This window comes from Salmo salar, chromosome ssa23 (assembly GCF_905237065.1).
Source record: "Salmo salar chromosome ssa23, Ssal_v3.1, whole genome shotgun sequence".
Classification (NCBI taxonomy): Eukaryota; Metazoa; Chordata; class Actinopteri; order Salmoniformes; family Salmonidae; genus Salmo; species Salmo salar.
Window position 1 is genome coordinate 33,619,344 of NC_059464.1, and position 25,841 is coordinate 33,645,184.

The 25,841-nt window shown below is 44.8% G+C and overlaps 1 protein-coding gene across 1 annotated transcript in view; it reads right to left on the reverse strand.

Annotated features, from left to right (window-relative positions):
* Positions 1-667: 667 nt before the first annotated feature.
* Positions 668-25,841, reverse strand: part of LOC106584266 (fibroblast growth factor 10) — a 33,899-nt gene continuing 8,725 nt past the window's right edge. Inside the window, exons 2-3 of the mRNA XM_014169314.2 lie at positions 4,480-4,583; positions 668-2,546 (exon numbers count right to left, since the gene is read on the reverse strand). Of these exons, the coding sequence (XP_014024789.1) occupies positions 2,352-2,546; positions 4,480-4,583 (299 nt within the window). The 3' untranslated portion in view covers positions 668-2,351. The remainder of the gene's footprint in view (positions 2,547-4,479; positions 4,584-25,841) is intronic.

Here is a 25,841-nt window from a genome sequence, read left to right on the forward strand (position 1 = left end):
TTTCAGCTGTTTCTTGTGAGACCCTATAGATTGGGCATGTGGCACTTTAAAGGTTCAGATGGTGTCGCAGCTGAAACTTCCCCCACTAAGATACAAGTAACCCTTGGCCACGTCTTCAGCTCTAAAGATGTAAAACTATAAGGGTGTAAAAAAAATACTATTTAAAACTTACACACTCAGTCTCCCTAGACCATCACACCCACATCCAATTGTTTGGCAGACCTTTGGATCGAACGGCAGCGTGACACAAAGTTGTTTTGAATAGACATGTTTCCCATCAAAAACAAATCACATTATGACGGGCTGAAACGTTTGCCTTTCTCCCACCAATAGAGGCCATTCATCTCCATCTTTGCAGTCTGCAGGGTAAAAAGATTCTATAGCCTCCCATTCTACCAGGCCTTCAATGTGATTAAAGACCCATGATAGCCCATTGAAGAGCTCATCAGGGGAGGTCCACTACATCAAATCCACTCCCGCTGTGAATGTTCATGTGGGGATGATGATGATGATGCAGGTTATGTAACTCTGATGGAGATGTTGACAACGCAAAACAATCAAGGCAAGTACAGTACATTACATGAGAGGCAAAAAGGTCACTCTTTAGAATGGAGCTAACTGAAGAGATGTGGAGCGTGTTAGCATAAGTGACTCCATGAACATTGGGTAATTTATGTGCATTTTATTGACGTTCAAGCTGAACACGAACCAAGACACTCACTAATGTTGTTTTGATGACAGTATTCAACTGACAGACTACCTAATAACTGACTAATAATTGAAACAGGTGTTCTTGTAGATCCTCATTGCTGACCATTCAGATGATGGGAGGAGGTGCCATATTGCAGTAACATACAGTATAGACTAGAATATGGACTGGAATACAATTAGGATTTCAGACTAGACACAAAATGGAGACAATAACATCAACTTCAAATGTTATACGGTACAAAAAGGTTGAAATATATTAAAAGTTCTATTTGCAACAGGTTTTTGAAAATGTTAGCAAGACATGACAAGATAATGCAATAACCAGCTACCATACATACAAAATGAATGGGTTGTCCTATCACATACAACCCAGTGGAGGCTGCTGAGGGGAGGACGGCTCATAATAATGTCTGGAGTGGAGAAAATGGAATGGCATCAAACACATGGAAACCCCCTATTCCACTCCAGTCATTACCACGTGCCCGTCCTCCCCAATTAAGGTGCCACCAACATCCCGTGATACAACCTCAAATGCACTACGTGTTTCAAAGGGAGTACCGTATGCATTTAACTACTGAATTCTGGAACTAACATATCAGAGACAACGTCGTGACTCCCACTTTGAAAGATTGACCCCTGAGCTAGTGGTCTAGGATGAAAAAAGGAGGCTAAAGCACACTTCTGCAGAGCTCACAAGTTCATTTCAGAAACCCAGAAGACCCGATAGCCTTCTAGTCTATGTCTATTCTATTCTACTATTTACTTTATGTTCCTATTCTTATCTTTTATTATTTCTTATTGTTGTTGCATTGTCGAGAAGGAACCTGCAAGTAAGCATTTCATTGGACGATGTATACCATGCGTATCCCGTACATACGACTAATACAACTTGAAACTACCAGATGTCTTACAGCAGATATCCATGGGTATCAATGTACATCAGTCCAAACGTTTCCATAAACATGGAATTCTGTCCCCTCTGTATGAAGTCCACTCAAATGCAGAGTCCTTTGCGGCGTTGATTGTATAGGCCTTTCAGTATCTTTAGAGAATCATCTCTCTTGCTCAGATGGATATTTTTGACAACCTAAATCAAAGTCCTGTTTACTCTTTGTCAGCTCTTTTACATCGGCAGTCCATTGGTTTAACAGAATATTGTAAGGTCACTCAAGGGAAAGCATTGTCTCCTGTAGAGTCGCAGAAAATAAGGGATGGGGGCAATATATAGACAATACTCGTACCCTTTAGAGGGAGGATATGTTTCAATTACACACTTTCTCAGCGGACGGTGGTGTCAAAATAACTCCTTGACACAGAAGTGTCATCAATATTATCCTCTCAGCTTGATAATCAATCATAATAATAATAGACATACTGTATTTACACAATATTAGCAGCTTTACTTCTGGACCTTGTGCTTGGGGGGGGGGTTGATGAATAACTTAAACTTACTGTATTATGCCCCCCACATCGATCTGGACAAACAAAATAGTTTATAAAACCCCAACAAATGTACATATATGGGAGAGGGGATGGATATAATAATAATCAAATAATCATATTATTCCTAATTATCTTGGTAACCACAACACTAGTAGGAGGGACTGGCTGCAGAGCAGAGCATGAGTCCAGTTGTTCATCTATGAGGGCAGCATGGGGAGGAAGTGGGTGGAGGGGTGTCTCCTCCGGGCTTTGTGACCTCGCCGGGGTTTCCCCCTGCCGTTCAGAGATACGAACATCTGCCTGCCGCCATGTTTCCAGCGCAGGGAGGCATACGTGTTGTAGCCGTTCTCCTCGATGCGCTCCTTGAACTTACAGTTAGGGTTGTACTTCACCTGCAGGGGAGGGGGGGAGGGAAAGAGAGGGAGAGAGAGGGAGAGAGAGAGAGTACAACAGGTGTTTATTATGACCAGAAGAAGTAACTAACAGCAGTAGCATGGACACACCTCTGAGATAGGGACAAAGGTCCATGTCTGTTATTGCATTCATGTTTTCCATTTATTTCTGTGTTGTTATGGAGTTATTTGTTGTGCGTTGTTTCTATGATATTCCATAACAAAACAACAACCATCCACATTGAATGACAAAGCATTTTATAATTAGGTGTTCGTGTAATGGCTGTCGTCTGAAGTTGAAGGAGTGGACCAAAGTGCAGCGTGGTAAGTGTTCATATTTTATTTACTATGAAACATATGAACAAAAGAAACAAAAAAACTAAAAGCCAAACAGTTCCGTCAGGTACAGAATCACTAAACAGAAAACAACTACCTACAAACACAGGTGGGAAAAGGCTGCCTAAGTATGATTCCCAATCAGAGACAACGATAGACAGCTGCCTCTGATTAGGAACCATACTCAGCCAAAACAAAGAAATACATCACATAGAATGCCCACCCCACACCCTGACCTAACAAAATAGAGAAATAAAACGACTCTCTAAGGTCAGGGCGTGACAATCCGTTATGGTTGGATCATGGCCAAGAAGATATAACAATATAAAAACATGTATTTTTGATACTGAAACTAACCTACATGAAAAAGTGTTAATCTGCAATGTAAAATGTTTTGACAGTCATCTATCAGATTGTTATCTCTTCCTTGATCCATTTCTGAGGCTAAGAACCGAAACAGGGATTTGTGTCAATATACAGGCACAGGAACTTCCTATCTGTACGTAGGTATGACCTAAAGATATGACCATCAAAACAGATTCTGGAGCAATCCCCTCTACATGCCACTATCAGGCTGAGATCACAGGACCCTTATGGAGATAGCATCAGCCTAGCTTGATTCTCCTTCTTAATGGTCATTAAGGGAGGTTTCAGTGGGAGGCTCTAGGAAGCTGAGTGAGTTCATCTATGTCCTGTTTATGCTGGTGGCAGGGTGAAATAATGGTCTGCAACTCATCACAGCTTCACATTGCTGACTGATTGCCAGCTCCAGATTTCTCTCTCTCTCTCTCTGAGCTGTAAAACACTTAGATACCATGCCATAGGCAGCCTCATTACATGACAGAGAGAGAAATAGAGAGAGAAAGAGAGGGAGAGAAAGAACGAGAGAGCTGTGTATGAGCACAACAAGTGGCAGATGGCACGCAAGACCTTCACATCTGCCTCTTCTGACATCTTAGTTCAGCCTCCTTTTCTTGGCTCTGTGCAGTATTCTGACTTTTCTTGGCTCTCTGCAGTATTATGACTTTTCTTGGCTATCTGCAGTATTCTGACTTTTCTTGGCTATCTGCAGTATTCTGACTTTTCTTGGCTATCTGCAGTATTATGACTTTTCTTGTCTCTCTGCAGTATTCTGACTTTTCTTGGCTATCTGCAGTATTCTGACTTTTCTTGGCTATCTGCAGTATTTTGACTTTTCTTGGCTATCTGCAGTATTATGACTTTTCTTGGCTATCTGCAGTATTCTGACTTTTCTTGGCTATCTGCAGTATTTTGACTTTTCTTGGCTATCTGCAGTATTTTGACTTTTCTTGGCTATCTGCAGTATTTTGACAGTGGAACAAGCCTCTCTTCAAGACTTGCATGCGAGCATCACCTGCAGCTATTATCAAGCTGGGCCCAGGTATATTGTCATGATTGATATTGCCACTATTAGAACTTGATACTTGAAACTCTGGCCTGCTATTGATTTTCCTAGTGTGGACCTCAAAAACTCATTTGAATGGAATGACCTGTGATGGAGGAAACATCAGTGTCCCCTAGCTGGAACCTGGCTGCCCATGATGTCTCATGTAACAATGTTGCAAGGTGTACCTACCGATCCAAAGAGTGTGCCTTTTTTGGACATTGCTAAGTACAGCCCGGTGCTGACCGATTTGATGGCGACGACTCCCACACTGACAGATCGGATTTCCATTAGAACTGAAAAAGAAGGAACAGAAGTCTCTGTTAGAACAGGGGAGTTTTCCATCATAAGCTACTCTATCATTATCGATTAGGGAACCAGACGGGCATATGCTCTGGGGAGAGGGTTTCCCAAGACAAAAGAGAAAAAAACTGGATATGCATAATAGCCCATTTAAATGATTCCCTACGGGAAGAGACATCTACACCTCAGTTCCTTATTAACAATCATCTCACTGAGAACTACTAGACTGCAGAGACATAAATACATTTGAAAATCGGCTGTGTCATCCTTCAGAAATACAATGATATGATTGAAATCAGCCACTTCAAAAACATATCATGAACAATATTCAAGAGGAAAACTCTATTTACTTGTAAGACAACACTGTTTTCAAGTTAAAAAAATACAACTAAATTATTCTGTGTCTGGAAGTAAGGTATGATTTATGCAATGAAATGAGAACACCCAGTCTTTTAATGCATTCTGAGCCAGACAAAATTTTCCAGAGCTCACTGTATCTACACCCTCTCAGTAGACTGACTATAGCATTCAGCACAAAGAGCATTATGGGCTGGGTCCTGTCTGCACAGGGAGGGAGTGCCATCATCCCAGACCAGACACTGACACTCCACCCAGATGATGCCCGGTGAAGTTTACCACACAAAGCAGCGTCTGATGGCCACTTACACCAACCTCTTACCCACTTTCTCCATAAAAGACCTGGCAGTGCTGCAGGCTAATTGTTTCTTCTGGGCACTGATTGCAAACAAATCCCATGTGGCTTGGTCATGATCTGGTTTTAGTCTACACAAAAAGCCCTTAGCCATTGTCATGGTGATAGACGGAAATGTTTTGGAGATGACCTGTGGGTCTTACCACAGGAGCCTGAAAAGAACCTAATTGTTGGATACGGTGCTCCCTTGGAGAACTCCTCCTGTCTCACCTTCAAAGGCACCCTGATGTGGCCTGCTATCAGATCTAAGCACACATCCCTCCCAACAGACATCGCAAGCCATGGAAACCTGTTTTTGGAGGAGAAAACATCTTGAGAAACATGCTGTTTTTTTCTCCTCTAATGGACACCCCTGAATGTTGCTGAAAAGGGAAACGAGGCTAACAAATAGGCTGTTGCATTTGGACAGGACCTGTAAACACAGTAACACATCAAGGTGCTGAAGGAGATGTGGACCTCACACCAGTAGGAAATGAAGTAGGAGCAGTAAACTCACGAAGCGCCCAGACCAGCGGTGCAGCGCTGCTCATGCAGAACCACATGTGCTGAAGGGGGCAGCTAGTGGGTTTCCGAGCAGGGACACTGGTTAAACCCATCCAGCGATGAAAAATAAACTCGCTCACCAGGGTCCGAGCAGGTGTTACTCTCCCGCTACTGCCATCTTTCCTCTATTTATTTATGTAAATCCAGACTTTGTTTGGAAAGAAATTAGGAAAAAGCTGTAATTGGGAGCAAGGGTTGGCTTAATATGTTTGGGGATAAAAAAATAGTATTATAAACTGGGTGGTTCGAGCCCTGAATGCTGATTGGCTAAAAGCTGTGGTATATCAGACCGAATACCACGGTTATAACAAAAATGTATTTTTACTGCTCTAATTACATTGGTAATCAGTTTATAATACTATAACGCACCTCGGGTGTTTGTGATATATGGCCAATATACCACGGCTAAGGGCTGTATCCAGGCACTCCGCATAATAACAGCCCTTAGCTGTGGTATATTAGCCATATACCACACCCCCCAGGCCTTATTGCTTAATTATATATCAATCATTATTTGAATATGTTGGTAACCTATTTTATGAAAAGGATAATGATGTTTGAAACACCCGTGCCAATATATCCTCCAAACACCGGTAAGATCAGGGGAAGTTTTTATTCAGGTGAAATCCTTATCAACAAGTGACATTGTCAAATCAACCACTAGATAAGACAGCCAAAGACATTTTCCGTTTCTCTTTCCTTCCTTCCTGAACCATGGCGCGATACACAGACTCACAGCTGCTACCACCACTATCAATGCTTACCAGTTGAGGTCATCCACATCAGACACACAGCGAGGCAGAGAGGCAGAGAGGGTAAATAGACAGAGAGACAGAGAGGCAGAGAGGGTAAATAGACAGAGAGACAGAGAGACAGAGAGGGTAAATAGACAGAGAGACAGAAAGACAGAGAGGGTAAATATGCAGAGAGACAGAGAGGGTAAATACGCAGAGAGACAGAGAGACAGAGAGACAGAGAGGGTAAATACACAGAGAGACAGAGAGACAGAGAGGGTAAATACACAGAGAGACAGAGAGACAGAGAGGGTAAATACACAGAGAGACAGAGAGACAGAGAGGGTAAATACGCAGAGAGACAGAGAGGGTAAATACACAGAGAGACAGAGAGACAGAGAGGGTAAATACACAGAGGACCTGTTGAGTGTCTTTCTTCTCTGACATGTGTGTACATGGAGCCCCTTTCTCCACACAGCTGCAGTGGGACAGCCAGCCAGTCAGCCCAGGGCCAGTCAGCCTGCCAGCCAGCCCAGGGCCAGTCAGCCAGTCAGCCCAGGGCCAGTCAGCCAGTCAGCCCAGGGCCAGTCAACCAGCCAGCCCAGGGCCAGTCAGCCAGCCAGCCCAAGGCCAGTCAGCCCAGGGCCAGTCAGCCAGCCAGCCAGCCCAGGGCCAGCCAGTCAGCCCAGGGCCAGTCAGCCAGCCAGCCCAGGGCCAGTCAGCCAGTCAGCCCAGGGCCAGCCAGCCAGCCAGCCCAGGGCCAGCCAGCCAGTCAGCCCAGGGCCAGTCAGCCAGCCAGCCCAGGGCCAGTCAGCCAGTCAGCCCAGGGCCAGTCAGCCAGTCAGCCCAGGGCCAGTCAGCCAGCCAGCCCAGGGCCAGTCAGCCAGTCAGCCCAGGGCCAGTCAGCCAGTCAGCCCAGGGCCAGTCAGCCAGCCAGGCCAGGCAGGTACCAATCCATCCAGCTGCACCCCCATCCCCATCCCTCTGATCCTTCAAAGGCACGTTAGCACTTTGATGGCAATGTCCCCTTTACGAGCTGTGTTTACAAACACTGGGTGTTATGGTGGCAGGGAGCGTGCAAGCGACTCATAAGCCATTAGGCCCAGGCAGGCTGGTGATTGGAGCTCACTGTGGGTTTATGGGGACTTGTCTAGTCCAATGAAAACCGCTGGTGCCTGAAAGTGCTGCTGCCTCTAATTGGCATGATTTGCTGCTCTGAGCTCCAGGCACGGTAGGTGCTACCATGATCCTCACTCTGATACGTAGATTGCACTATGTACTAAAAGTAAGGAGTGGATGGCGTGGTTACAATGACTTTTCTTCCCTGAGGTATCGAATGCAGGAACGTGGATCTCTCACGTGTGAGAATAGTTTTGTACGGACGATCGTTTGGATATCAGTCTTCAAATAGACCTCATTATGTTAAGGCTAATGACCATGAGAACTCACGTTAGACCCACATGTCATGTGTGACAACATGTTGTGTCATATTTATGCAATGAGTGTTTGTGCTTTTTTCAATGCAATATTAACTCATTTTTGCATGTTAAAGAATTATTGCATGTACACATGCAATAAAGGAACTAATGATGAAAGAAAGGGTATCTATCTGTAATCATGCTGGTTATTATAACCCACTCTCTGCTGTGCATGTTTCATCTGCTCTGTTGACGAGACAGGTAGCATTATCTTCTTTCTTACCCTTGGCAGGATCTGTTGACATGTTTTGGCCAGAGCTGTTAATAAGCTGAAGCTGCTATTACAAACAAATCCCTATACAGGACTAGTCAAGTGTGGACTGACCGTTTTCTATCTTCTATGGGATTTTCAAAGCCCAGTCGTCTTTTACTCTTTCTCTTTTCTTTCGTTCCCCCTTTTTTGGAAGTGAGCCCCTCGTCAGATCATTCAGCCTTTTCTGACCTTGAAATAAAAACGCAGAAAGGAAAGCGAGAGACTCTCACGGGGTTCCTTTTGTCAAACTCATGCTATGGGAGGAGGAGGGAGTGGGTACTGGGTGTAGGGGCTGGTAATAAAAAGGGGGAGGAGGGATCATAAAACTATGTGGACTCCAACTTGCCCCTCCGTCCCCCAATAACTCTTTGTTACTTACCTGAGAGGTGGAGGAAAGACAAGATCTTATTAATGACTGAGCTTTTCGTTGGACTTGGGGGGGGGGGGGACGGGTGGGGACGTTCCGTCCCATCACAATTAAAAAGCAGGGGATAAGGGAGGAGGAGAATCGAGTGAAAGATTTCTTGGATTGCCCCCTTCAGCAGCCCTCCATGGCCCGGTGCTCGACCAGGAGAGAGCCTGGGAATCGGGGGCGCTCCCGCTGGGCGCTTGCTCTTGATTGACATACCTTTTCAATTATTTCACAGTTTGCCTTTAAAATGGAGAGGTCCCTGTTGTTTTTTTCTCTGCCCTCCTTTTCAAAACACAAGCTTTTCATGCTGTGTCTTCACTGCTGGGCCTAATGGCTGTGACCAGCACCTTTGATCTGAGCTGACCCCCTCAGAGGGCTGAGGGCTGAGGGCTGGGGACTGGGTCCAAGCAAATGCCTGTGTGAGTGTGTGTGCGTGTGTGTGTTGGTGTGTGCATGGTTAAGGAAGGAGGGGACAAAGCCAGCATCACTCAATAGTACTTTAAACACCTTGAAATAGGATCATGGCAACAAGAACTTGATAGGTGATTGGATCGAAATCGTTTCAAATGAACCCTGGCAATTAACTTTTTATGTAGCATCACTCTGTTATTAAGCATACTGTTTTTACTCTAATCTCAATGTAGGTCACACGTTTTGAATGAATTCGCAGAATATGGGAATCTGTAGATCTATACTACAGATGTACTATTTTTACATTATGAACAATTATAACATCAAAAGGAGGATAAGGAAAATCATTCATATTAGCTTCAGCTATACGTGTCTTGTTGAAGCTATGTGAGCCATATCAGTCTTATCATACAGCCAAACTCTGCTGGGTAGAAAGGAGAAAAGGACAATCGACCCCTCTTGGCCTTTTTTCGTCACTTTTTATGAGTATATAGTGCTTTTTAGACATCTTGAGACCCCCTTCTTTTGTGTGGAGCTCGAAAGGCAATGGGGGTGAACAGAGGAGAAAGGGGAGCTTAACTTCACACCACTGGCTTCTACCTTGTCGCTTGTCTGTGTTTGAAAGGCTGGGGAGGGTCTCAGTCTGTCCTGCTCGGCCTCACATAAAGGACTACTTTCACCTGCACGTTTAATGGATAGTCTCATCTAGAACTCAGTTTACACACAACTTTCTCCTTGACCTGTAGATTAGATACTGTAGGGCATCAGAGGAGCAGTATTAGTTTCATGACAAACACTTGATAAGGATGTCTTTCAATAAAATGTATATGCTTTTATCACGTTTTTTTTTTTTCATGAGTGAAGAAAATACCCCCACCCTCCCCTCCCACAACCCTAACAAAAACAGCTGACCTGGCCATCAGTTAGTGGCCCATTAAAAATACAAACATCATCATCTAATTGGTTTCAGTCCCTGTCCAAGCTGACAACCTGATATGATAATGCTGAACCACATTGCCATGTGGTTATGGGCACCCTGAGGTTGTGGTGACAGATCAAGTCCAAGGACAGAAGCATGTCACTGGCAGGTTCATCGCTCTCTCTCAACACAGCCCTGAAGGCATAGAGGTAACAGAGGTAAGAGGTAACAGCGGTTAGCCAAACGATGGGCTTCCAAGTTCTGTGGACAGGGATCTGTAATGTAAGATCTGCAAAATATATTTGAAGAAGAGTGGATCATAAACATATGTTTTGTATCATTAATTGTAGAATTTATCGCCTGGTCGAAATACCACCGAATAGACCCCCCCCCCCCTTAATGTCAAGGCTTTTGTTTAATTCCATTAATTCCATTCCGACTGAAAGAGTAGCTTGGCTAGGCTTTGGCTTTGAAAATATGATTTCTAGACGTTATCTATATAATAGAATTGGTAACAGAGAAGTGCTTAATATAATGGGCATTTTATAAATGACATGTATAGTATGGAGAATACCCATTGGATGGCCACAGTCTTGACAATTTTACCGCTACATTGGGCGGCCCATTCGTTTTAGTGATAGCTGAATAATAGATGGTGAATTTCTTGTCAGGGACCCAGTATATTTCGATTATAATAGCAGAATTTACTGGAAGCCTGATAATTCTATCATGGCATGTGATACTGCCTCATTGATGACCGTTTTTTTTAATGAGTGGCTGTATGAAACCAAATCTTCCATTAACTTCCAGTCTGACAGTGTTGGGACGGAAAAGGATCGCTTACAGGATACACAGACGTCTGCTGGGAGGCGAGGAGGGAGACTCGCTAACCTTCACATACGAGCTTGTAATTCAGTCAGGGTACACGAACTCACACCCACTAAGGAAAAAGACAGCAGAAATATATTATCGAACAGCGTTCAATATTACACTGTCTGTATATTACTACACAACACTTGGTACATTTGGTGAAGCCAAGTTGCACTTGTCGCAATTATATATTTCCACAGTATAATGGTACACTTTGATTGTGACATCCAAACTGAATCATTAACCACTTCATCTTTCAAACAGCTTTGAACTCTGGGAAAACAGAGAGGGGTGGATTTAGGTAGGTTGTATGTGGTCCATGTGCGTGATTGGCAGTGTTACATGATGACATGAAAGCAAAGATGGGCAGGTTTATGTTAGTGCAGGGAGGGAGCAGGCAGCAGGGCTTGTTTGGGTCATGGTTCTGCATGGTGCATGTGCCACATGTCTTTCCCATTAACCCGTGTCTGAGGAGAAGGTAATGGACAGAAAGGAGCAGCATTGATCAGGCTCAATCTCAGCATCTACCTGCTGAAACCAGATGACAAAGCCCAGGCAGGGAAGAGCTACAGGGAAGGGCAGGCAGAGAGAGCCCCATAGAGCTCCATAAAGACCCATATCATGACTGACCGAGCGGCTGGTTGGGTGATTAAGAATTACAGCTGGAAGAGAGATTACCCCTGCTGAAATATCGCACCCTTTGAAACAAATTTAGAGACATGAGAGAGAGGCCTTGATTAGCCAATTGGGGGAGAATTCCCTAAGCACTATTTCCAATCCTGGAGAGCTCAAATGGTTTGCTCATCAGAAGGAAGAGAGAAGGGAGAATTGGATATCTAGCCCTGTAGATGTACATGCAAATCAATGCACCATAACTAAATCCAATTCTAGGAGAAACTAAAAAACATGTTTAACCCTTAGAGGTGAAACAAACATGCTTTTGACTATCTTCACATCACATTCACTTTTCATTGAATGGTTTATTCATGTCATTTATCTTCAGGGATGTTGGTTTGGATGCTACAATATGTTCTACATTCAGTTTCATTTAAAGACACTATAGTCAAACTTGCTTCAGATGGAAAGCGAGCCAGAGTGTATGATGAGGGATTTGTGACCTTTGGTTTTTACATGTTTTCTTTTTAGAACTGCACGCTTCATAACTAATGTGGCTGTCAAAAGGTTATGCCAGTTTATTCTGATATACTGAACATATGGTGTGATGCCCTCACCAGTTTACAGGACTGACTGGGGCTGGAAAGCAGAATAAAATGTTCAATCTCTGCCACCCCAGAGCAGTGCCCCAGAACTGTTGAGCTGCCGCTGTGGAGCTCAAGGCTCAGCATCAGGGCAGCAGCCTGTGTCTCCGGACATGCATCATGCCTAATTAAGTCTCACAAGGCAAAGATGATTTATTCATCCCACCCAAATGGCTATGAGACATGTCTCCTCGGGGCAGAGTGCAGCTAAGTGGCTCCCTCACACAGACACACACAGAGGCACACACACATACACATACACATACATACACACATACACATACATACACACACACACACACACACACACACACACACACACACACACACACACACACACACACACACACACACACACACACACACACACACACACACACACACACACACACACAATGCACAGAGTGCAATACACACAAATACACACACTATGATAGTACATATATACTGTAATGCAGTATACACATTCAACAATGTGTTGCCTCTATATGCTGACTGTTTGTCTAAAAAAATAGATTTAAAAAATGTAATTTTAAATCATTCATTTCCAGACCCAGACATACGTGAGACTCAGACTTAGATGAGATGAAAGCTACTGAAACAGAAAAAAATGTAAACCCCACACCAACTTGATGAAATCTGAGTCTCCGCAATAACATTACCTGAACATCTCTCTCAGGTCTACAGCATGTTGGAGACATTAAATGCATCCAAAGTAGCCGAAGTAAAAAGTATCCAGCCTTTTAGCCTCTCTCTTGAAATGAGGTAAGACTGTCTTGGACTCTTGGCTACCAGAGGTTCTAACAAGTAAAAAAGATACTCAAGGCTATTTTTACTCTCATTTTTGGGCGGTTGTGATCATTCCTTATAGTAATGGATGTTGTTTTTGTTATACAGATGTACTTTTAATAACCAGTCACCCTGACACGGTTAATGAAGCGAGGATAAGACAGTACAGTTTGAAGTTTGTACAGTCTGGTGCATGTCCTACTACACACACCACAACCACACACCACTACTACACACACCACAACCACACACCACTACTACACACACCCCTACCACACACCACTACTACACACACCACAACCACACACCACTACTACACACACCACAACCACACACCACTACTACACACACGACAACCACACACCACTACTACACACACCCCTACCACACACCCCTACCACACACCACTACTACACACATCACAACCACACACCACTACTACACACACCACTACTACACACACCCCTACCACACACCCCTACCACACACCACTACTACACACACCACAACCACACACCACAACCACACACCACAACCACACACCACTACTACACACACCACAACCACACACCACTACCACACACCCCTACCACACACCACTACTACACACACCCGTACCACACACCACTACTACACACACCACTACTACACACACCCCTACCACACTCCACTACTACACACACCCCTACCACACACCACTACTACACACACCACTACTACACACACCCCGACCACACACCACTACCACAAATCACTACTACACACACCCCTACCACACACCACTACTACACACCACTACCACACACCACTACTACACACCACTACTACACACACCACTACCACACACCACTACTACACACACCCCTACCACACACCACTACTACACACACCACTACTACACATCACTACCACACACCACTACTACACACACCACAACCACACACCACTACTACACATCACTACTACACACACCCCTACCACACACCACTACTACACACCACTACTACACATACCACTACTACACACACCCCTACCACACACCACTACTACACACCACTACTACACACACCACTACCACACATCACTGCTACACTTACCACAACCACACATCACTACTACACACCCCACTACTACACACACCCCTACCACACACCACTACTACACACACCACTACCACACATACCACTACTACACACACCCCTACCACACACCACTACTACACACACCACTACTACACACCACTACTACACACACCCCTACCACACACCACTACTACACACACCACTACTACACACCACTACTACACACACCACTACCACACATCACTACTACACACACCACTACTACACACACCCCTACCACACACCACTACTACACACACCACTACTACACACCACTACCACACACCACTACTACACACCACTACCACACATCACTACTAAACATACCACTACTACACACACCACTACCACAAACACCTCTATCACACACCACTACTACACACACCACTACCACACATACCACTACTACACACACCCCTACCACACACCACTACTACACACACCACTACTACACACCACTACTACACACACCCCTACCACACACCACTACTACACACACCACTACTACACACCACTACTACACACACCACTACCACACATCACTACTACACACACCACTACTACACACCACTACTACACACACCCCTACCACATACCACTACTACACACACCACTACTACACACCACTACCACACACCACTACTACACACCACTACCACACATCACTACTAAACATACCACTACTACACACACCACTACCACAAACACCTCTATCACACACCACTACTACACACACCACAACCACACACCACTACTACACACACCCCTACCACACACCACTACTACACACACCCCTACCACACATCACTACTACACACCCCTACCACACACCACTACTACACACACCACTACTACACACCCCTACCACACACCACTACTACACACAACACTACTACACACACCACTATTACACACACCACTACCACACACACCACTACTACACACACCACTACCACTACTACACACCACTACTACACACACCACTACTATACACACATGCCAAAACCCTGTGTCTGTCTGAGGACTTACATGTGTCTTGTACGGTGTCTCTGTACAATGTGAGGATCTATACAATACCCTCCCTGCTGATGACTTCATGTGTACAGTACAGTGGACACTACCCTGCCTGCTGATGACTTCATGTGTACAGTACAGTGGACACTACCCTGCCTGCTGATGACATGCATGCGTGAACAATAATGTGACTAGATCATGTATAGAAATAGCCATTCTATTTACATGACGTATGCGATATGTTGTGTAGTCAATGAGGTACCTGGAGGAAATTGAAACAGAGTGAGAGGAAGGCCTGTCCGGGTGTGACGGTGTCTGTGTGTTTCCTTCCTATATGGCCAAGAACACGGAACAACAACGGACAATTGACAGAATGGAGAACAGGAGAACAAGAAGAAAAGAGCTGTCAGAGCTTGCTCCTTCCCTACCCAGATCTCCACTGTTGTTCCCACATTCCTCTTGGGGGATGAGAGCGCCGATGGGCCTGATAACATTATTTGCCTACTGTCTTTTAATCTATCAGTCCACACTCACTCACTGCTGAGCTATCTGTATGTGTTGGGATAGGCTTGCACGGATGTCCCATACACACTGGACAGCTTCGCATAGACCAGTTGTATGGGAAGTGATGGGGAATGTGCAGTGATATGGGGCTGTGGGTAGACTTATGTCATTTTATTGTTGAAACGTTTTTCTCTATTTATGGTCCTACAGATATCAATCGTTTTCAAAAGATTGGCCAGCGGGACACGGTTAATAAAAAAAAAAAATTCGCACAGACAAAACTACGTATTTCAATGGCATGTGCAAATCATAGAACATTCCACATGACAGTATCGAGATAAACAAATAATGCAATGCTTACTCAAAATAGTTTACACAACATCCCCAGATGATAATGAAGTGCAACTGTGATTCTCTGATCTGAATGCATCTAACCTATGATCCTGGCTCTTTTTGCAGGGTGCTTTACAGTTCTACGGTATGGTTGAGTTGTTTTATCTTATAAACAAACACCCCTTTGACAATGTCATACCCAGTATAGTTTTACAAGCCCACGGCACAAGTCATGCAGTATAATGCCAGCAGTTGACGAATGAGCATTCAATGTCAAATTAAATACTACTTGTATGACATGCTACTAGTACGGAAACATGAATTCATCCCTATTCCGGCTCTATTTTACTCTAACCCTCTGAGTGCAGACCAGAACGGGCTTCTACTGTGTGTGTGTGTGTGGGTTGGTTTGTTCTTGTATCCTTGTGGGGACCTAAAATCCCCAAAAGTCCCCACAAGGATAGTAAAACAAGGAAAATTCTCCCTTTTGGGGGACATTTCTCACATCCCGTTGAGGACAAAGGCTATTTTAAGCTTAGGAGTTAGGTTTAGAGTTATGGTTAAGAATTAGATTTAGGGTTACGGTTTAAGGTTAGGATTAAGGTTAGGGTTGTGGTAAGGATAAGGGTTAGGGTTATGTTTAGGTTTAGGGGTTAGGGAAAATAGGATTTTGAATGGATATTAATTTTAAGTCCCAGTGAGGATAGAAGAACATAACGTGTGTGTGTGTGTGTGTGTGTGTGTGTGTGTGTGTGTGTGAACGGGTTAGTGCTCAGGTGAAAACTGACTCTCACACTCCCTCGGCCGCGGATGTGATGGGTGACATTCTCTAGCACACAATCCCTCTCTGGTACAGTTTCATGACCCGCACAGCACTCGGCCCAGTTTCCCCTTTATACTGCTGCTGCTGGGAGAAGTGCTCGGGGGATTAGCCAGGTCCTTCAAAGGCCATTAAAGCAAATGACAGGTATCCTGTTTCGGCGGTGCTGGGACAGGCCAGGTGAGGAGCACAGAGGCCAAGCAGGAGAGCAAGGGTCAGCTGGGGACAAAAAGACAAGGCCAGCATGGGCCCCACTCTATCTGGCTCACTCGCTGGCTCTCCTAAACTGGGAGCCCTGCGTTTATGAATGGTCCTCTTGATGGGACCGTCGAGACATTGTCTCACTCTGGTAACTTTAGCTTTTTTACAGTCCGGCGTTTTGTTTTCAGATTGGGGAGTTTTTCTTTTCGTGTGGGCATGGCTTCCCCGATGGAGAATTTTTAACTTACCAACGATGCTCATTCACATTGTAATTTGCATTGCGATACTTCTCTAAAGTAAAGAAGCACAAATGAACACAAAAGACTAAGCAGTATGAAATTAACGTTTTTTTTTCAAACTGCCCAAGATTTTGGAGGACAAATGTTGTTGGTGACAAATGGATTTAGGTTAAGTCATTCTGTTTCCCTCTATGTGGGGATATCAGACTCTATCGTACTAGTTAGAAGTTATGATATGGTACATAATAATAATAATAATAATAATAATAATAATAATAATAATAATAATAATAATAAATGGGACTTATATAATACTTTTCAAGAACCCACAGTTTTACAATTGCAGAAACCTGGCAGCTAGTGTTGTACTATATGAACTTGGACTGAATCATTGCCAGACAATCCTTCCCCTCGGCTAAATATTTTCTTAAAATTGCACTTAGATTTTGCATTTCCATCAAAGACCTACATTTGAATACTTGGGACGGCCACACACCATTATAGTTTATCAGTCCATTGTTTTATCAGTCTACATCAATCTATTGGACATTGTGTGAGACAGATACAGCTGATAACCATGTATAGATGGCCATGGAGACTTCCATAGCCTGCCATTGTCCCTGGACATCACATACACAGTTTGTCCCTGGACATCACATACACAGTTTGTCCCTTGTCCACCGCCTCTCTCTCTCTCTCTCTCTCTCTCTCTCTCTCTCTCTCTCTCTCTCTCTCTCTCTCTCTCTCTCTCTCTCTCCACCCCAGCCCCACTCGGTGAACGACTATCTAGCAGAGCTGCGGAAGTGTTGAATTAACCAATTACCTCTTGCAGATAAAACACACGTTCTCACAGTCTGGTAGACCAGGGTCAAATGTGACCAATTACCCCATCCCCTCCAAGCAGAGATCCTCAGTCTGTCTGATTCATCCACAGTAAGACAGGGCAAATCCCTCAGAATCCTGACCCATAACTAGAATGGCCCAACCCAAAGACACATAGTAAAATTCTACAACAGTAAATCTCAAAAACAACACTGAAGAAAACAGACTAACAGTGCACATTACCATTAAGTTGGGTTGCCGCTGATGTACTGGGCCTACCTATGCAGATACTGAACATCAAATAACTTGTTGTAAACTATTACAAACATGAGTCATTCAAGATAGGGTATGCAGTAAAAGAGGTTTGTATGGGAGACCTCCCGCCCTGCCACACAGATAGCTAATCATTTCATCTGTAAACACAGCCATATGGAAGACGTGCTCATACTTGGAATGCCAACATGCAACAAGTGGTATTATAAACAGTGAGTTCCTCAGGTCTGCTAAGACTATGCTGTGACCCCATTAAATCCCTCCAGCATGAACAATCAGACAACAATCCCCCTGTACTGATGAAACCAAGAGGCATGGGTGGCAGCCCCGGGGTGCAGTGGTGCGGGTCGTGGGGCGACTGAGGGATTGGAGGGGTGAAAGGGGTTAACTGAGCCACAGTGTGGTCATCTGTCTGCGTCTGTGTGGTACGGAGGGGGTTTTCTTTAATCAGGGAGAGAGAAGGAGCGCAATGCCTTGAAATCATGCATCACATCCGTAACGAGCGAGAGGCTGTCAAAGGCTTCACAGATAGTTACGAGCAGATTCGCCCCGCGCTTTGTGACTCACGGCTTCTGCAGTTTCCTGCACTTTACTATCAAAAGGGGGCCACTAAATTACAGTTGGAGTTGCATCTGCAGCTGGTTTGCTGTCCAGACACAGGCAGCCCCCTCTGACTGGAAACAGAACCAGAGGAAAACAAGGGCTTGTTTACCATTTCCTACCTTCATCTTTGGCTGCAAAACGTGCAACACTGATTCAGGAGCAGGCGCATCTAAACTTAAACAGATAATGTCAGGTTAAACAGTGGGGTTTCATAACTTAGGTACAGCGAGAACTTGACGCTCGTGTTTACAAACCCAATTATCATGCTATCAGAATACATGCTATTTCATTAACTCATTTGAACTCCACTTAGTTCCCTTTAGCCTTAATTAACCCTAACCGGTCCAGTGATGACCTCTGGCTTATTTGGGTTTCTTCTGAACCTCCCTGTTTCCAACTTATCCAGGACTCTGGACAAAATAGGGACTGTGTTGCCATGACAACCAGGATGAGACGAGGTGAGTGTCTCTTTGAGTGGCAGGGGATGAGGTTGGGTGGCTCATCAAGTTAAGTTCAGAGAACTAGAAAGTTCCACTGAATGAATATTATACAGAGTCGTCTCCCTGGCCTCAGTTTGCCCCGTATTTACATTATTAAAATGAGACGGGCAGACAGGGAGGTGACAGGCGGCACAAGAGGGAAATCAGGGCCCTGTCAGAACTGTCACTAGCTCCACTGGCCAAAGGGCCCTGACCCCAATCCTATCCACTGCAGGGGAGGAGAGAGAGAGGAGGGGGAATGGGGCTGGCATCTAGACCCTGTCGGCTCATCCCAGCCACCACACACACACACACACACACACACACACACACACACACACACACACACACACACACACACACACACACACACACACACACACACACACACACACACACACACACACACACACACACACACACACGTCAACCAGCTCATGTTGCAGCTGCTGCAACTGTCACTGGCAAAGATGTGGCGAAAGCCTGCAATTTTAAACACATCTAAATATTCTGTCTGGGGATGCCTTGCTACGGATGGCTGCAGGCTTCGGGGGGGTTTCATCACCTGTTCTCTGTGCCACATTGTTAACCAACTCCAATTCTTCATGAGTCATAGTCATTTATGAATAAATGCTTAGTTATCTGATATATGAATGCACCGTCCCATATGAAAGTAATGTTACAGTACACTCCCTCTGCCTCATTCATAATATTCCGTCAGAATAAGCTATAGGCAGGAATCATTACTGTAACTGCTCAATGAGGTGCTGGTTTGTTTTAGATTGAAATCCTACTGATTGAGTGTACTTCCTTACTGCAGCCGTCTGTGGAGAAAGCCCACTGACACTCCAATGCTTTGTTACCACCCAATGTGCTTTAATGAAGAGCATGAGCTCCTACATACATACAAACAGAGAGAGAGTGAGTGAGTGAGTGAGTGAGTGAGTGAGTGAGTGAGTGAGTGAGTGAGAGAGAGAGAGAGAGAGAGAGAGAGAGAGAGAGAGAGAGAGAGAGAGAGAGAGAGAGAGAGAGTCTGAATCTACTGAGGTAAAGTCTGGTTCTGATTAGCATTAGTGGAAGGAAAGGCACATCTTTCTCAGTGTAGAGTCCACATCATGCTCCTACAATGGCACAAGAATAAACACTGCAATCCATTCTATAAAACACACACGTGCAAGTTCACAAAGAACTTTTACACGCTACTCACATCCTGCTCATTTTCACTTAGCTAAATGCTCCCTCAGATACAAAACAGGTACAGGGGATGCGTGTGTAATGCATTTCTACAGGGAGGTGAGGTGCATCGTCTAAACCTGATGGTATGCCAAACCTGGGGAGTTGCTGTTTTTACACTTTTACATTTGCATTCATTATCCCCTTCCAGAAATGGCTATGAAGGTTATAGTACATCAGACAGAAACTTTAAACCTGCTCGACTTTGTGTGGGCATACGAAACTATGTCAAGGTATTCCTCCTATCTTGAATATTGTATCAATATTCTGGGTGTGGCCTAGGACTACAGAGGGGTCAGGGTTCACTCCTGTAATCTGTGAAATCACATCCGCTGTCTCACACAGGAGGAGCTTGGGATTATTACCATTGATTCATACCAACAACCCCAGCACCACTGTATAATAATGAGTCATAGCGACATGGTGTAAAGATAAGGCCTATTAGTAAAAATAGACCACTATGTCCATGTAAATCTGTCATTTCCAGTATATTTCACCGTGACACAATGTGACTTCCCTGTGGAGGTGTTGTCATTAGCCAGATATACATTCTATTACACACATAGTAGCAGTCAATGAATCTCTCTTTCAGTTGCCTGACAGCAGGTTAATATTTACTCCCAGCCATGCACGCAGGTTGTTGATGTGAGGGACTTGGGTCCAGAGAGCTTTCCACACAACGCCTCTCCTCCCTCCACAGACAGATGAGGCAAGGCGGGTGGGTCTCTCAGGCCGGGCCCCAGACTGCTGTAAGTAGGAAAGGGTGGGGAGGCGAAGGATCAGATTTACGTGAGTGTAGGGGCGCGTGGCATCCAAACCTTGCCCTATTTTATGGTTGCTTGTTGCTTCCTTTAATGATGCAATCCAGGAATATCTGTCTAATGGGTGGGCAAGTTAGCCAACAATCGGCAGGTGTGCCGACTACGCATTCTTAAATGATATTGCTTTCTTCCTTTTACCATTTGTTACTCACATCCAGGACCCTGTGATTGCAGGTCAAATTTGTACACTTTTAAACTCTCCAGTCAGGCATTACCTGATTTCAATGATGCCAGGTTGTGCCTCTTTTTTCCTTAAAATATTATTTTTGCTATCTCCTCTTCTCTTCCAGGGCCAACAGCTCTTTCCAAGACGATGATGTGAGACTCTTTATTCGAAAAGGTCAAAATAAAACCATTAAAACTCTGACAGTTGGCCTGCCCTCGTCTTCCACCTCGTAGAGCCTCGCAGAGCCTCGCAGAGCCTCGCAGCGCCTCACAGAGCCTCGCAGCGCCTCACAGAGCCTCGCAGCGCCTCACAGAGCCTCGCAGCGCCTCACAGAGCCTCGCAGCGCTGGGGTTGAGTCCATGTCTCCCTCTCCGTGTTATGGAGCAGCCTGAGTGCTGGTGACAATATTTCCTTTGGCAGATGATGATTCAAAACATACTGTATGGTGCTGCTGCCTGAATAAGACTGGCTGACTGGCGGTTCCCAGCTGATCTAATGAATACTTACTTTACGCCTTTCACAAAAACCCCTCTAATAATAACAGTGCTAATGACCTCTCATTGAGGAAAACGCTGAGCTCTACTCCCCTCTGAAAAGTAACAGTCCGTGTAAAACACTGCAATGCCCACTGTAATGTATTGTAGGTCATTAAAATGATGTATAAGCAGGGAAAATCATTTAGGGAGCATGGTTTGAACTCTATTAGCTAGAGTATATTAGTCAAGGTAGCCAGCAGACAGAGCTGAATAACATCAGACAAGAGCTGAATAAACATCAGACCGATCTTAATAACGTCAGACTGAGCTGAATAACGTCAGACGGAGCTGAATAACGTCAGACGGAGCTGAATAACGTCAGACTGAGCTGAATAACGTCAGACGGAGCTGAATAACGTCAGACTGAGCTGAATAACGTCAGACTGAGCTGAATAACGTCAGACTGAGCTGAATAACGTCAGACGGAGCTGAATAACGTCAGACTGAGCTGAATAACGTCAGACGGAGCTGAATAACGTCAGACTGAGCTGAATAACGTCAGACGGAGCTGAATAACGTCAGACGGAGCTGAATAACGTCAGACGGAGCTGAATAACGTCAGACTGAGCTGAATAACGTCAGACTGAGCTGAATAACGTCAGACGGAGCTGAATAACGTCAGACGGAGCTGAATAACGTCAGACTGAGCTGAATAACGTCAGACGGAGCTGAATAACGTCAGACGGAGCTGAATAACGTCAGACGGAGCTGAATAACGTCAGACGGAGCTGAATAACGTCAGACTGAGCTGAATAACGTCAGACGGAGCTGAATAACGTCAGACGGAGCTGAATAACGTCAGACTGAGCTGAATAACGTCAGACGGAGCTGAATAACGTCAGACGGAGCTGAATAACGTCAGACGGAGCTGAATAACGTCAGACTGAGCTGAATAACGTCAGACGGAGCTGAATAACGTCAGACTGAGCTGAATAACGTCAGACGGAGCTGAATAACGTCAGACGGAGCTGAATAACGTCAGACGGAGCTGAATAACGTCAGACTGAGCTGAATAACGTCAGACTGAGCTGAATAACGTCAGACTGAGCTGAATAACGTCAGACGGAGCTGAATAACGTCAGACGGAGCTGAATAACGTCAGACGGAGCTGAATAACGTCAGACTGAGCTGAATAACGTCAGACGGAGCTGAATAACGTCAGACTGAGCTGAATAACGTCAGACGGAGCTGAATAACGTCAGACTGAGCTGAATAACGTCAGACGGAGCTGAATAACGTCAGACTGAGCTGAATAACGTCAGACGGAGCTGAATAACGTCAGACTGAGCTGAATAACGTCAGACTGAGCTGAATAACGTCAGACGGAGCTGAATAACGTCAGACTGAGCTGAATAACGTCAGACTGAGCTGAATAACGTCAGACGGAGCTGAATAACCTCAGACGGAGCTGAATAACGTCAGACGGAGCTGAATAATGTCAGACGGAGCTGAATAATGTCAGACGGAGCTGAATAAGGTCAGACTGAGCTGAATAACATCGGGGGAGCTGATTAACATCAGACAGAGCTGAATAAGGTCAAGGGGAGCTGAATATCGTCAAGGGGAACAGGGTTTTTCTGGCATCAAGAACACTTGATGACTTGTCTCGCTGTATCTTTCATTTATAGGCTGTCAAACTCTGTAATTGTTTCAGTTCTCCGCAATGAACTCTCTCCAAGGTCTATAATGTGTGAAGCTCTTATTCCCCTCGTCATTAAAACAGCCATGCAAATGGACACCCTCTTAACATCGTTTACTCAAGTCTTTAGAAGAGGGTTCCTTATTGGCAATGAGATCGTCTCCTTTTTGTACTCTTTCAAATCCACAGGATGTACAAAAGGTAGGATGTAAAAAGGAGTTTGCTCTTGGAGCCAAAGTCAGACTCAATAAACCCAGTGATGAACTCAGTACGTAACAGAAAAGAGCTGAGGCCAGACCGCGGTTGTTAGCTGCTAATTGCCCAAAAAGCCTTGCCATTCATGATATCAAACTCCGGTGTTAGCAGCCAGTGAGGTTAGACTAATTAGTGCCACTGCCACACGTTTCCCGCAACATTCCCAGGGTGTGTGTGTGTGTGTGTGTGTGTGTGTGTGTGTGTGTGTGTGTGTGTGTGTGTGTGTGTGTGTGTGTGTGTGTGTGTGTGTGTGTGTGTGTGTGTGTGTGTGTGTGTGTGTGTGTGTGTGTGTGTGTGCAGTGTTTTTGTTGCTTTTTGCCTCCCAATACCAGGAACCGCTGGCAAGAGATCGATTTTTATAGTTTCCCACTCGGACCAGGGCCGCTGTCCTTATTCGGAAGGATTAAAGCGGCAGGATTCGTGGGATTTTCCCCTCCTGTTGGCACCATGATTCTCTACGAAGCCCCTTAGACTCTTTGGAGGAAACCTTGCACAAGGTCTAATGAGCAGTGGGAAAGACTCCAGCTCTCCTACCTTTTAAATGTCCACCACAATACTAAGCAGAGCACACCCCGGCCCTCTCACACCCTCATTAACGTGTGTGAACTCCCTATTCAAAACAGCCTGTCCTTACTTTAGCCAGGTGCTTCCCTCTTTAGCTTTTTCTCCATGCTTTTGATCCAGTCACACATCTAAGTCCGTCTGACTTCTCTAAGCGTTAATGATGAGTCATGAGGAGGAGTTAGACAGAATATTTTAGAGAGAATAGAACTTTCTCACGCCTTCAGAAGGGCTAACTAAATACCCAGAGCATAGTGTAGTGTCTACCAAGTGAATGTTTAAGGCCGGAGCAAGGAAATACAAACATGTTATACAATACATTTGGGAAATAGGGAAATAAAGAAGTCATTCAGTCAATGGTTGGGATTCCTGCCTTGGCTCATTATCAGGAACATCGTCAATAAGGAAAAATAATCACAATGAAAAACTCAGGTGTCCACATTACCTTCATGTTTACACCAATGATAGGTCAGTTTTACTGCCCTCTCTCTCTCTCTCTCAAGACCCTTTGACTGTTTCCACATTTTGTTATGTTACAGCCTTATTCTAAAATATATATATATTTTTAAGCAAATCTATTTACACATAATACCCCATAATGACAAAGCAAAAACAGGTTTTTAGATTTTTTTGCAAATGCATAGAAAAAAAACTATCAAGTATCACATCTACATAAGTGTTCAGGTCCTTTAATCAGTAATTGTTGAAGCACCTTTCAGAGCGATTACAGCCTCGAGTCTTCTTGGGTATTATGCTACAAGCATGGCACACCTGTATTTGGGGAGTTTCTCCCATTCTTCTCTGTAGATCCTCTCAAACTCTGTCAGATTGGATGGGGAGCGTCGCTGCACAGCTATTTTCAGGTCTCTCCAGAGATGTTCGATCGGGTTCAAGTCTAGGCTCTGGCTGGGCCACTCAAGTACATGGAGAGACTTGTCCTGAAGCCACTCCTATATTGTCTTGGCTGTGTGCTTAGGGTCGTTGTCCTGTTGGAATGTGAGTCTTCGCCCCCAGTCTCAGGTCCTGAGCACTCTGAAGCACGTTTTCATCAAGGATCTCTCTGTACTTTGCTCCGTTTATTATTTCCCTCAATCCTGACTAGTCTCCCAGTCCCTGCCACTGAAAAACATCCCCACAGCACGATGCTGCTACCACCATGCTTCAACATAGGGATGGTATTGACCAGGTGATGAGTGGTGCCTAGTTTCCTCCAGATGTGACGCTTGGCATTCAGGCCAACGAGTTCAATCT